This window comes from Ictalurus punctatus, chromosome 11, assembly GCF_001660625.3.
Source record: "Ictalurus punctatus breed USDA103 chromosome 11, Coco_2.0, whole genome shotgun sequence".
Lineage (NCBI taxonomy): Eukaryota > Metazoa > Chordata > Actinopteri > Siluriformes > Ictaluridae > Ictalurus > Ictalurus punctatus.
This window is the reverse complement of record NC_030426.2, coordinates 22422389-22435800: the sequence shown is the minus strand read 5'-3', so window position 1 is coordinate 22435800 and position 13412 is coordinate 22422389. Positions and strand designations below refer to the sequence as shown.

At 37.0% G+C, this 13412-nt stretch overlaps 1 protein-coding gene across 1 annotated transcript in view; it reads left to right on the top strand.

Annotated features, from left to right (window-relative positions):
- The window catches only part of LOC108271609 (BMP/retinoic acid-inducible neural-specific protein 3), a 47026-nt gene that overhangs the window by 26972 nt on the left and 6642 nt on the right, over window positions 1-13412 (top strand). The window contains exons 5-7 of the mRNA XM_017479285.3: window positions 1349-1539; window positions 10944-11049; window positions 12873-13109. Coding sequence (XP_017334774.3) covers window positions 1349-1539; window positions 10944-11049; window positions 12873-13109 — 534 coding nt within the window. The remainder of the gene's footprint in view (window positions 1-1348; window positions 1540-10943; window positions 11050-12872; window positions 13110-13412) is intronic.

The following is a 13412-nucleotide window of genomic DNA, read 5'->3' as shown; positions in this document are numbered from 1 at the left end:
CCTTTTCAGGAGGAGAAATGCATGCTCAACTGGATTAAAGTCTAGTGATTGAATTGGCCTGTCTAAAACCTTCCACATTTCCCCCCTGACGAAGTCCTTTGCTGAGTTGGCAGTGTGTTTTGGGTCATTGTCTTGCTGCATGATGAAGTTCCTCCACCATGCTTGACCGATGAGATCTTAACAGGTGTAAACCAAGGCTCAAACCAAGAGTAGACATGTTCCAATGTTTTTGATCACTTGAAAAATCGGTGGGTTCAAACAAAAGGTGCCACGTTGATGTAAATACCAGATGTAAATATCAGGAAATGGAAGCTGAACGTCTGATCTATAGTCTCATATTCATCTTTTGATCTCAGACCAAAATGTCTTCAGTGTTTAGCAAAAACTAAAGAATCATGTGTAGTGTATATTTGTAGGGTTGATAGGTTTTGAAAGTAATTAGTAATCTGATTGTTTTTACATGCAGTAATCAGTAATGTAATCAGATTACAATTTAGTAGTAATTAGTAATCTGTAGTGGATTCATTTTTTTGAGTAATTTAACCAACACTGGTAGCTTATAAGATCATCTTACTTAGAACAATTTGATTCATAGCTTCAGTAAAAAGCTTGGCCCAATGACCTGCAGTTACTTATTTTCCAATAACAGCATGTCCAGGAGTGTTGTATTATTTTATTTTTAAGTTACAGCTTCACCTTTGACATTAGCTGATACTTTTTTCCTTCCAAATGCTATATAAACAAATAATTACAGACATCACTATATCAATGATTACACACATTTTTATAAGGTCATTTGGAGTGTCAGCCATACAAATCGCTGTATAAGTTGTTACTATAGAAATGCTCATGTATTGGAATGAGCACATTGATATGAACCTTGCAGCCAGACTTATTGTCAGAGCTGCTGTTATAGAAAATTAATCAACAGTCAGAAGATAGTATTCAACAGCACTGTGGTGTAATATCATTTAATTTCCAGTGTTATAGACTGATTTGTTAAGTCTAATAGAAACAATCTATGTTTGCTAGAAGTTGCCTTAAACTACTTTAGCCAGTTTAGTTTTGAGTGATCTAACACTAGACATTTCACTGATGCAAACACATTTAGTCCCACAAGATCTCCTATTTCCCCCAATTATCTCTCAGTTTATGTCTCAGTAAGGTAAAATATGCTTTCAATGTGCATAAACAATGGGTGGAAACAATGAGCTCGAACATATGATGAAGGTATTTTTTTCAATCTTTGATGATTAAGTGCACAAATAAAAATGCTTCACCCAAAGACTATTCTCAATCGTATGATATTCAGTGATAATCATACATTTCAATTTTTTTTTTCTTTCAGGTGAAGAGGCTCTAACCATATTTGTAGACAAGAGGAAGCTTAGCAAGAAAGCAGAAGTGAGTGACTACACGAGCAACAGCACAGCTGTGACTCTGGAGGCACTCCACCAGCTGGCTGCCTCCTACTTCATAGACAGAGAGAGCACACTGCGCAAACTACACCACCTCCAGATCGCCTCCACTGCCATCAAGGTGGGTCATTAGTCATGTCTCAGGGTGAGATAATATTATATATCACAGCATGATCTGTATGCTGTGTTTATATGTTTCTGTAAAGCTGCTTTGAGACAATGTCCATTGTTAAAAGCGCTATACAAATAAAATTTAATTGAATTTAATTATGTTTTTTTTTTTTTTTGTGGTGGTGTTTCTGGGGTCTTGTGATATGATACTTATATTATCTTATGTGAGGTTTAGCTTTTCACACATTATGTGCATAGTACCTTATCAAATAAATACAACATACTCTCGTTCCAAAGGTTTTACTTTCCAGCTAATCTTAGAAGTCCTTACATACTTACTCTGTAATGGTGTATTAGTTTACCTTTCTTCTTCTCAGCCTTAACATGATGCATGGCAGCTAGAACCAAGGTTACTTTGCTTGGACGTATAACTTGAAGTTAGCGGGATATTTGAAGTGATTTGTATCTCCAGCCAAACACTCAACATCTCTGGTTGGTCATCATTTGATGCATTTTCTTTACAAAATCTGGATTCCTATAAAGATTACTTCTATCCTATCCAAAAGGCAGGATTTCTTGATCTAAACTGACACCCTACCCGCCTATTCTTCATAAGACCATAAGAAATGCTATAATGGAAATTTCATATCAGAGCACAGACCAGAAATAATGGCATGGGTTAACTGAGGGCAATGATTTTGATGTCACATTAAATTCATTACTTCATTGCACATTAATATGTGTTGTGGCCTGGGAAACCCCTTCACATTGTGAAATGTTGACCAACTATATGCAGTTCTGAAGCCATTGCTGCATTTTAAATTAAATTACTCTGTATACAAATTACAGAATATACTGAGTCTATTTACCACAAAAAAAGTGAAAAAGGAGAAAACTGCATTGAAAAATTCCATTAAATGTTCCATCACAGTGTTTTGACAGCTGGTATCTGATTACAAATTGAAATGATTAGGCCTATATCGTATTCACTGTGGCACACATCACTATCCAACAGCTTGATCTAAGCATTTATCAAGCTGGATACAAAGAAATTTAATCATAAATCATTTAAGAGTGCATTTACACAAGCAATGTGACAATGATGGTCCTGTTAGTTTAGAAAATTGTTCAAATTCCACAAGAGTGCCTAAGTTTGTGTAAATTTACATATAAGGAGCCTCACTAATGTGAACATGGACTGATCTGCTTCAAATCATATACAAGCCCAATTTTAAAAAAGTTGGAAATTGTTACTTCTTTGTAACACTTACTTTTCCAGTCTTTTGTTGCCCCATCCCAACTTTTTTGAAACATGTTGTGGCCATCAAATTCAAAATCACCTTATTTTTTCCTTGAAATGGTACATTTTCTCATTTTAAACATTTTATTATGTTATCTATGCTCTATTGTGAATAACATATGGGCTTATGAGATTTGCAAATCATTGCATTGTTTTTATTTACATTTTACACAGCGTCCCAACTTTTTTTGCAATTGGGGTTGTAATTGGTGATGAATTCCATCAAATCTAGAAATGGATTATGCTGTCTAGTTTAAAATGCCTAATTATTTCAAATTGTACACACAAACTTAATGAATATTTTGAGTAACTCACACAAATGAAGGCAAATTAAGACAAGTAAGACTAACCATTCAATTGGGACAAAAAGACATATAAAAGGAACCCTATGAAAGGATGATAAAATTATTCAGTGTCTATGGTAACCAATATCCTGTAATTGCTGGTGTATTTAGCACACTTTCACAGTCAATCTCTGTGAGGTTTGGCTTTAATGGTGTTTAACTGCAAATCATCTGTGCTGTGACTGTGCTTGGTCATTTCTGGACGATTGGCTTTTATCAACATATGCACGTCAGTCACACAAAACATTTACTAAACAGGTGTTTTATTAAAAGATTGATAAATGAGACTCAATATCTACATTTCCCTCTGATAATTCATTCCTTCTCTGATAATATTTAATAAACTACAGCTTGGGAAATTGGCCAAGCAAGCACAACCAAACCTCCAAAGAACTACATTTACTTTTTTTTTCCTGAGCAGTGGGCTGATGCTCCTATTCTGGGCCACCCCTTCATTATGCCTCCTCATTTCATTACACGAAGACGCGCCTTGTCTTGACAACCCACAATTGTTGCACTTAGACATTTTCATTGCAGTTGGGAAAGTGGATCTCACTGGGTGGAGGTTTAAATTGTATGCCTGTTGCTTACTTATAGTTGCTTTTGCTCTTATTAGGGCATTCATTTGTGCATGAAAAGCTGAGATGTTCCTTGAGTGATGGGGGCAGTGAATGTGACAGTCTAGTGCAACTCCATCAGTCGAGGAGAATGAATCAGGGGCCTTTGACACATGCATCATTTCTACTGAGCTTTGACCCATGCCTGAATTTTACAGGACAGACAGAAGCAAATGTTCTGCTGTCTGAATTCCAAATTAAATGGGACTCGAGTGAGTAATATGGCTCCTAGCTCTCCCCCATTGGGTTATGTGAAAGAGAAATTTAGCAACTCATTTTGCAGCAAATCCTTTTAGTGCACTGGTGGGTGTAAAAGAGCCTTTACAAAGTTATGATGCATCACTCCAGTATGGTTCTGCACAGCTTGTTTCCTAATGTGGAACGATTCAAGCTGCTTTGTGACTGGCTGGCACCATTTTGTTCATAAGTTGATTTCCCAAATCTTGCATGACACTCTGCAAATCTGCCCATGAAAGCGTAACCTCGGTGTCTATTAGAATATGTTCTTTGAAAAATATCAATTTACCTGTTCACTCACATGGAATCACAATGGGCTATAGACAGGTTTTCTGTGAATGGCATGTTGATGTTTCTTATTATCTTTATACTGAGCTTTGAAAACTATTTATCAGCACTTCCACCTTCTAGAGCAGATGTCTTCCACCTTCTAGAACAGATGTCTTCAACTAAAATGTGTGATGGTCCAACTACATAAGATTCCTTGCTTACAAAGATACAGATAGCCAACTAACATGACTGAGTGGTGAGAACAGATACTGTTTATAACCCATTGTTGATTACCTCATGGCTATAAATAAGACACATCAATGTATGAGATTGGCTGCAACAGGCAATCTTTTTCTTCTTCTTCTTTCTTAAGATGTCAGTTGGCTCTGCTAATTTTATTTATTTATTTCTTCCCCTGAATCCTCAGTTTGATCCACTGAAATACTGGATTCTGGTTCTGCATCCAGGCCACAGGCCACTGGTTGACCACCATTCTCTTCTTTACTGACATCACTAATCTCTCTAATCCTATTATTATACTCTCTCCTGTCTTTTATTATAGTCTTATAATTTCTGTATTGCATTTATTTCTTGTAATTCAATGACACTCTATTTTTCCCCATTCCTTCACACATTTCCTTGTTTTAGCATAACATTGTGATATGAAATTTACTACTACCGTGGAAACTGGTGCCCGACCCTGAGAAGCCAGAGAAAAGATTTGGTTGAATAAGTGGTGCTGAAGTAGTTGCTCAGCACAGTGTAGTAGGTACAGTGACACCAGCCTGACTCTCTGGTGGATGCAATCCAGCTGGCAGAGGCCACATGTTCGCAAAGCCAGGGAATAAAAGCCCTATCATCTTCACTTCCGGGTCCTCACCCACACTGGCACCATAAAAAGAGAAGCCTTTGAAGACAGTGGACGGGGTGGTGGTAGTGGTGATGGGGGCTTTGGGTTATTCAGCGAGCACCAGCTGGCAAGACTCCTGAGGGGATAAGGATCACAAAGCCAAAACTTTCCATCACCTTTTCTTTCTCTTTTCACCTTCTTTTTGTGTGCCATCACATTACAGCATTCCTTAACTTTTTATGTAACAGCCCAAAATCAAAAAGCCTTCACCACCTAGTGGCAGAATCATTCTGTTTTTGAGATGACTATGTGTCTGTTCATCCCTCTGTGCTTCCATTCATGATTCTCCTTTTCATGATATCTCGAGAACAAGTGGTTGAATGTTTGCAGGATTTATATGGAATTATTATTGTGGCCAGCAGATGAATTGATTTGATTTTGGAATTGGTCAAGGTCACATCAAGGACGCCTCTACTAGTTTTTCTTCAATAACTTCCTTACTGTTTTACATAGGCTTTAAGAATATGTCAGGCATACAAATTAATTACAAGAAGAACTAGACTTGGCTGCAGAAGCATCTCTGGATATCACTGCTATGTGCAATCATTCATTCACTTCACATTCACTAATTGAGACTTTGTCTTTATACTATTTATAATCTATTCATTTCATCTGCCATCTTAAATTGGCCCAACTGCCCTGTTTAAGTCTTGTTAATCTATTATCTCATGACCAATCTCAGCATAGCAATGAGTGCACTCTTGTTAGATCCACTAATGGTATCCCACTCTCTTATGATTCCACAGCCTTTAATATGGCAAACTGTAATGCAGCCTTTGAAACAGTGTCTTTCTTCTCTCCTGCCTCTCTTTAACTGGAATTTCTGATTCTGCATTTTAAAGATGTATTAATGAGCAAGTTCTTGGTTCCTAATGGCACTGCAGATGAATGCAATATTAAAGGCAGGTTCACATGGAGGGTAAACCAGTTATATCTAAGTGGAAAGTCCAATTTTTCAACAGTCTAGATTGGGTGAACCTGTACTCACTGTAGCCTTACAGTAGGTTTCTGTTCTTGGCTGAACGGAGTTGAACCTGATGTAGACTGCTGCTGTTGTAGCCCATTTCACTCAAAGTTTGGTGTATTATGAATTTTGGTATTCTTTTCTGCTCACCATGGTTGTAAAGAGTGGTTATTTTAGTCATAGACTTCCTGCCATCTTGAATGAGTCGGAGTCTGAATCTGCACCTCCTCTGAATTTTTGCACCAACAGGGCATTTCCACCAGCAATGTTGCTCATTGGATATATATATTTTTTTCTTTTGCAATATTCCAGGAGATCAGCAGTTTCGAAAATGCTCAAACCAGCCTATTTGGTATCACCAACCATATCAGGGTCATATCCATTCTGATGTTTGATGTAACCATTAACTGTTTAACTAAGTTCTGGACACCTGTATCTGCATGGTTTTATGCATTGCACTGATGCTGCATGATGTGGTTCACTGGATAACTGCATGAATGAATAGGTGTGCAGGTGTTCCTATTGAAGTGATACTTACTGTATATAACACATATAAACATATGCTACTTTTCAGTCTCCATAACAAATTGCATTTGTGCCTAGAAATTGACCAGTAACACTTTCTATGACGCCCATATACATAAATCATTATTACTGTGCTTATAATACCTTGCAAGTTGGAAAACTAAAACTTGTTAGTAATAAAATTGCAATTATTAATTATAAATGTAACTATAAATGTTACAGTACACCACATGGCATTGTCATATCTAATCCGGAACCGGCAAGGAACTCCAACTCCCAGATTGCTCCTCAAACTACAAACATGGCCACCTCAAACTCCAGTTCCCAACCCACATTGCAGCCTACAAACATGGCTGCTTTGAACTCCATTTCCCAGCTGGTCGGCCATTGATACAGTATATACTGATCAGTATAAGTGTACAGCATGAATACAATCCAGACATACAACATCTGCCATATTTGCATTATCATATGACCTACAATTTAAAATGAGCTGACTCGTTGCCTTCTGCCATTTTTTATTCTGACTGCTCTTCCATGCCAGTACCGTTGCATTATGTGACAGCTCAGTGTCAACTGGTTCCATAATGCAGCTTCTCTGTGGAAGCAGTAGGTCATCCGGGTATTTTTTGCCTACTGTTTTATGAATAGTGAGAATTAGGACACTCTACTCTACTCTTTTGGCGCAAAGCATTTCCGCCTACTGTATAGTATGGTAGTAGGGATATATTCGGATGCAGCCATTGCTACATTCACAGTCATACGAGTACTGATTACACATACCTGGACTCAATCACTATTTACCACTTACCTACATATACACACTCACAAAACATTCAGTGTGAAGTATTACTCAGTGTCTTCATTCTTGAAGTGCCCATACTTGGTCACAGTGTTTGATATCCTGGTTATTCTGACTTTCCTATTGTCCTTCAGTTCTGAGATTCTGATTTTCTTAGTGTATTCTGTTTGCTGATCGCCTGATCTTGCAACCTGCCTATAATAAATACTGACTTTTACATTACAAAATGTTTATAAATTACCAAGCAATTATTTATTTATTTATTTATTTATTTATTTATTTATTTATTTATTTATTATTACAAGACAGAAAAGTGTCATCTCCTAACAGAACACTAGTGTTCATACTCCATAAGGGTGTGCATGGAAGTGAGTCTGTGTGACTACAACTGCATTTCTCTGTGAGAGTATGATTGAGTGGCAGCAGCAAGACTTACCTTGTCTTCCTGTCAGCCTGGAAATGTCATGATCTGACAGGCTAAATAAAAAAGAAATCACCAAACTGATACTACACTGACTGAAATGAAAATCAGTTACATGTATTTCTGCTTACTTAAAATGCCACCAAGCCATCTTCTTTCTTTAAGCACCAAAACCTTTTAGGAGAAAGTCCACCCTGAAGGTCAACCATTTACTAGCGATTTTCACTGTCATATTAATGAGAAATAGGACTGTATCAAGACTGCAATTGACCAGTCCAAGACAAATCTAAGACCAGGAATATCTGAGAGTGAGTCAAGTCCAAGTCTTGGAGGGTAAGGGAGATGGTGTCTGTGGGTGTATGGGTGGAGGCTAAGTGTAGAGTCCAAATGAAATCAAGACTGAGTCAAGCTCCAGCCTGAAAACTGTCAATTCATTTTCAATGCCAAGCCTTTACTTCAACTACTTGGCCTCATTTGTGCATTGCACCCATGGTTAGGTAATGTTTTCTAGAAAAAGATATAACTTTTTGTCAAACTGAACATGAACATTATTTTACAAACTCTCAGATAAGACCAAGACCATATTTAGCGAGACCAATGCCCAAGACAGAGACAAGTCCAGGTACAAATGCGAATAAGTCAGAGACAAATCCGCAAACAAATCTTGAGACCATACTTTAGTCCAAATACTATATCCTTAGTGAGTAATCCAGTGTAGAAGTAGTGAAGGACACTTTACAGTAGCCGGTGTTAATGACGATACACATGTAGCCTTAACATTATTAATAATGAAAAGCTTTGAAACACTGGATCTTTCTCATCTCCATCACCTATCCTCCCCTTGATTTAGTACATTTTGCTTATAACAAGCCACTCAGTTGATGATGCAGTCTATACTACATCCTCAATCTTCTGGACAATCTAGGCTTCAATGCCAGAGTCAAGTTCTTAGACAGCCTTTAATACAGTTGTGCCAGAATAGCTCCATAACAAACTGCTACACTGGGGTGTGAACACCTCCATCTGTTAGTGGATTGTTGACTTCCTATCAGACAATAGGCAGTTTCTACAGATGGAACCATACCCGTCAGAAACCCTTTCTATTAACACAGGAGCTCCACAAGGCTGTGTACTCTTGCCTCTCCTCTACACATTGTACACCAAGTGCACATCCAGTGACCCTTCCAACAAGCTGGTAAAATTTGCAGACGACACAACTATAATAGGCCTCATTAGCAACAATGGTGAGTCTGCCTACAAGAGAGACGTGGCCCATCCGGCTTTGTGCTGTACTGAAAACATCCAGTAGCTCAACACACACATAAGAAAAAAAAAATAAAAAATCAACAACCATGCACCGAATAAGTTAGTCATTCAAATTCATAGAAACCATCACAACAATGCCATACTAAAACAACCACAATAAAAAAAAAATAAAAAAAAGCATCAGCAGCTAATGGTATGTTTTAATGGGAATTGCAGAAACGAAACATCTGTCAACTATCTCTCTCTCTCAACTCTAAAGAATCATTATCAAGTGCATCTGAACCTCATCAATAACCGTGTGGTTCAGCTCAACCTCCTCCTGCTTAAAGTCAAGACTGCAGTGAATTGTGTACACAGCAGAAAGGCTGGCTCTTCTGCAGCAGCTGTCAATTCAGGAGCTGCATAACATCAGGGCATATAAGTAAGCTGAAAATTTCATCATGGACCCCACATACCAAGGGAATTATCTGTTTCTGAAACTCTCTTCAGTTAAACTGTACTGCTCCATCAGAAGCAGTACACAACATCAGGACTTTAATTTTTTCAACAATCTTTTAACAAGCCATTTATAACAAATAAGCAGGGCTGGCTTTTAACAGATAACATTGAATGTGGACTTTGTATTTGTATTGAATTTATTTTGTATTGTACTGTATTTAATGTCTGTACTGTTTGTAGGTCTGTACACTTGCCTGTGTGCGCATACATTCACCATCCACTTTTAAAGGAACCCCTGTACACCTGCTAAGTCATGCAGATACAGGTCAAGAGCATCAGTTAATTCACATCAAACATCAGAATGGGGGAAAAGTGTGATCTCTGTGACTTTAACTGTGACATGGTTGCTGGTGCCAGATGGGCAGGTTTGAGTATTTCAGAAACTGCTGATCTCCTGAGATTTTCCACACACAACAGTCTCTAGAGTTTAAAGCATTGGATAAGGCATTAGTCTACTGAGTGTAAGGTCATGAGATCAAATTCCATCACTACCATGCTGCCCCTGCTGAGTCCATAAGTGAAAATAGACCTGGTGATAAAAGAAGTTTAAACTACATAGGTCAGAACTGTAAAATAAAAATATAAAGAAAATAAAGTATTTAAAAAAAATAACAATAATTAAAAATTAAAGTTGCAAAATCCAAAACTACATATCAGAAATTGTTTTGCAGTAAGAAAAAAACTATTAGTTTTATGCATGTCAAAGAATGTCACACAAGAAAGTTACTACATTCCTTAAGGTCGAAGAAGAGATGATGAAATCATATGTTGCAGTATGTAAGAATCCCCTTCAGCAATAATTCAATAAAGTAGTTGATTATGTTTCAGAGAACTGTTGTATGAGGATGTGGGACTTTCACAACATGGAAAATATTTTATTTATGCAAGAGAATGTATTAGCACAAATCTAAGAAAATAAAACAATGGATCAAGAGGAAACTGTTAAAGGAAAAGCACAGAGAAATGACAAGACTTGAAAAATACAATACAATACAATACAATACAACAGAAGTGTCCAGAGTCCCAAATGGGAATAGGTCTTGGTATTCAGAAAAAGACTCATTTATGCTGCAACAACACATATAATATCTCAACTAGATTACTAGCAAAAAATAGAAAAGTACAAATTGTATTTTACCTCCTTCACTTAAACATATTGATGTTAAATATTATTTTTAAACACTAAACATAGTATATGGCACTGTACCTGTCTTGCTCTTAACTGTTTATTTTATTTTTTTTGTTTCATGGTGTGTACAGGTAACTGAAACAAGGACTGGCCCTCTTGGATGCAGTAACTATGACAACCTTGATTCTGTCAGTTCGGTTTTAGTTCAGAGTCCTGAAAACAAAGTCCACTTACAAGGTAGTAATCACTTCTGGATATTCTTTGTTGTCCTGTGTTCAGAATGTCATGCTGAAAGTAGTTAATGCATCATTCAATGAGTCATTGATTCATTCATCTTCAGTAACTGCTTGATCCTGGTCAGGGCCATGGTGGATATGGAGTCTATCACATGAATCACCATTTTTGCTCGTGGTGCCTGGTCTTAACCAGAGATGTCATATAATAGAATTTGCTGTACATTTTCAAAAACCTGTACAGTATCAGACGCTGTCAATTATTAAATTATTTTCTAGTTTGATGTGTTCTTGGCCTGCTCATTTCATGTGTTTTGCATAATTACTGTATATTATGTCATATGACTCAAATGCATCATATGAGACAATACATGCCTCAAATATATATATATATATATATATATATATATATATATATATATATATATATATATATATATATATATATATATATATATATATATATACACACATATAAAGTACAGTGCTGTAAAAGTCTTCAAATGAAATACATAAAGGTAATCCGAGTAAACACAATACAGTTTTCATTAATTTTTTTATTTATTTTTTATTATTATTTTTTTTATTGAACCAAAAGAAATAATAAAATATCGAACACCTATCACCAGTGTGGAAATACAAATTTTTACTAACTTAAAATCTGGTTATGCCACCTTTAGCAGCAATAATGGCAACCAAACGTTTCCGATAACTGGAGATCTGTCTTTCAGTTGCTTCTAGGACTAGGACTTAGTCCTATGCTTTGGATCATTGTCTTGCTGCATAATCCAGTTGCACTTGAGTTTCAATTTATGGACTGAAGACCGGACATTCTCCTTTAGGATTTTCTTGTAGAGAACAGAATATGTCATGTTTCCCTCAATTACTGCAAGTTGCCCAGGACCTGAAGCAGCAAAGCATCCCCACACCATCACACTACCACCACCATGCTTGACTATGGGCATGATGTTCTTTTTGTTGAATATGTTGTTTGGATTAAGTCAGATGTAACATGGCCCCTTTATTCCAAACAGTTCCACTTTTGACTCCTCAATCCACAGAACATCACGTCACAAAGGTTTGAAGATCATCAAGGTGTGTTTTGGCAAAATTCAGATGAGCCTTAAATGTTCTTCTGGGTTAGCAGTGGTTTTCACCTCACCACACTTCCATGAATTCCATTTTTGCCCAGTGTCTTTCTGATAGTGAAGTCATGAACAGTGAGCTTTATTGATACAAGAGAGACCTGTAGTTCCTTTGATGTTGTCTTTGACTCTTTTGTGACTTCCTGGATGAGTTGTTGCTGTGCTATTGGAAGAAGTTTGGAAGGTCTGCCACTTCTGGGAAGGTTCACTACTGTGCTGAGTTTTTCCATTTGGAGATGATGGCTCTCACTGTAGTTCTTTTGGAGTCCCAGAGCCTTTGAAATAGCTTTGTAACCCTTCCTAGACTGATTTATTTTAATAAGCTTCTTCCGCATCATCATTTCTGGAATTTCTTTCAACTTTGGCATAGTGTGTTACTTGGTAAGACCTTTTAACCAACTTCATGCTGTTGAAAAGAAAAAGTTATTTTTAAGTATTGATTTGATGGCCTGGTTGTGTCTAGTCTAGCTGAAACTCATTATGAATGCAGTTTAATAGATTTAGGGATTTAGTAACTTTGGGGGCAAATACATTTTCACTCTGGCCCAGATGGTATTGGATAACTTTTTTGCTTCAGTAAATAACATTATAATTTAAAAACTGTGAAAATGTATTTATATTTTTGGGCTGATATAAAGTTAACAGGATTTTTTTTTTCACAACATCTCTTCTTTAATGAAAGGTTTGCAGGTCATTCTACCAGACTACCTCAGACACACCTTTGTCCAAGCAGCTCTTGGCTACATTGCCTGCAATGGAGAAGGTAACTTTGTATGTCGGAACAATGACTGCTGGTGCAAATGTGACCCAAAGTTCCCAGAATGTAATTGTCCCTACATGGATATTCAAGCCATGCAAGAAAGTCTTCTTCGAATCTCTGAATCATGGGAATTCCTTTACAGAGAATTCAAGGAATCAGGTATGTATGTGTATGGATACAGTTACAGTGTGTAGTATAGACCTTTTTTTCAGAAAATTCACAAAAATACTCTTGTTTTCATGGATATCAAACAACTGCAGACAAAACACAGGTTAATCAGAAATATCTTTATTAAATATAGATGTCAATACATTGTGCTACTTCCCTTTGCCAAGATAACAGCTGAATCTTCTCCTATTATTGCCTGATGACACTGGAGAATGCATGGCAAGCGATATGAGACCATTCCTCAATACTGAACCTCTCCAGATACTTCAAATTTCGAGGTCCACACTGGTGGTC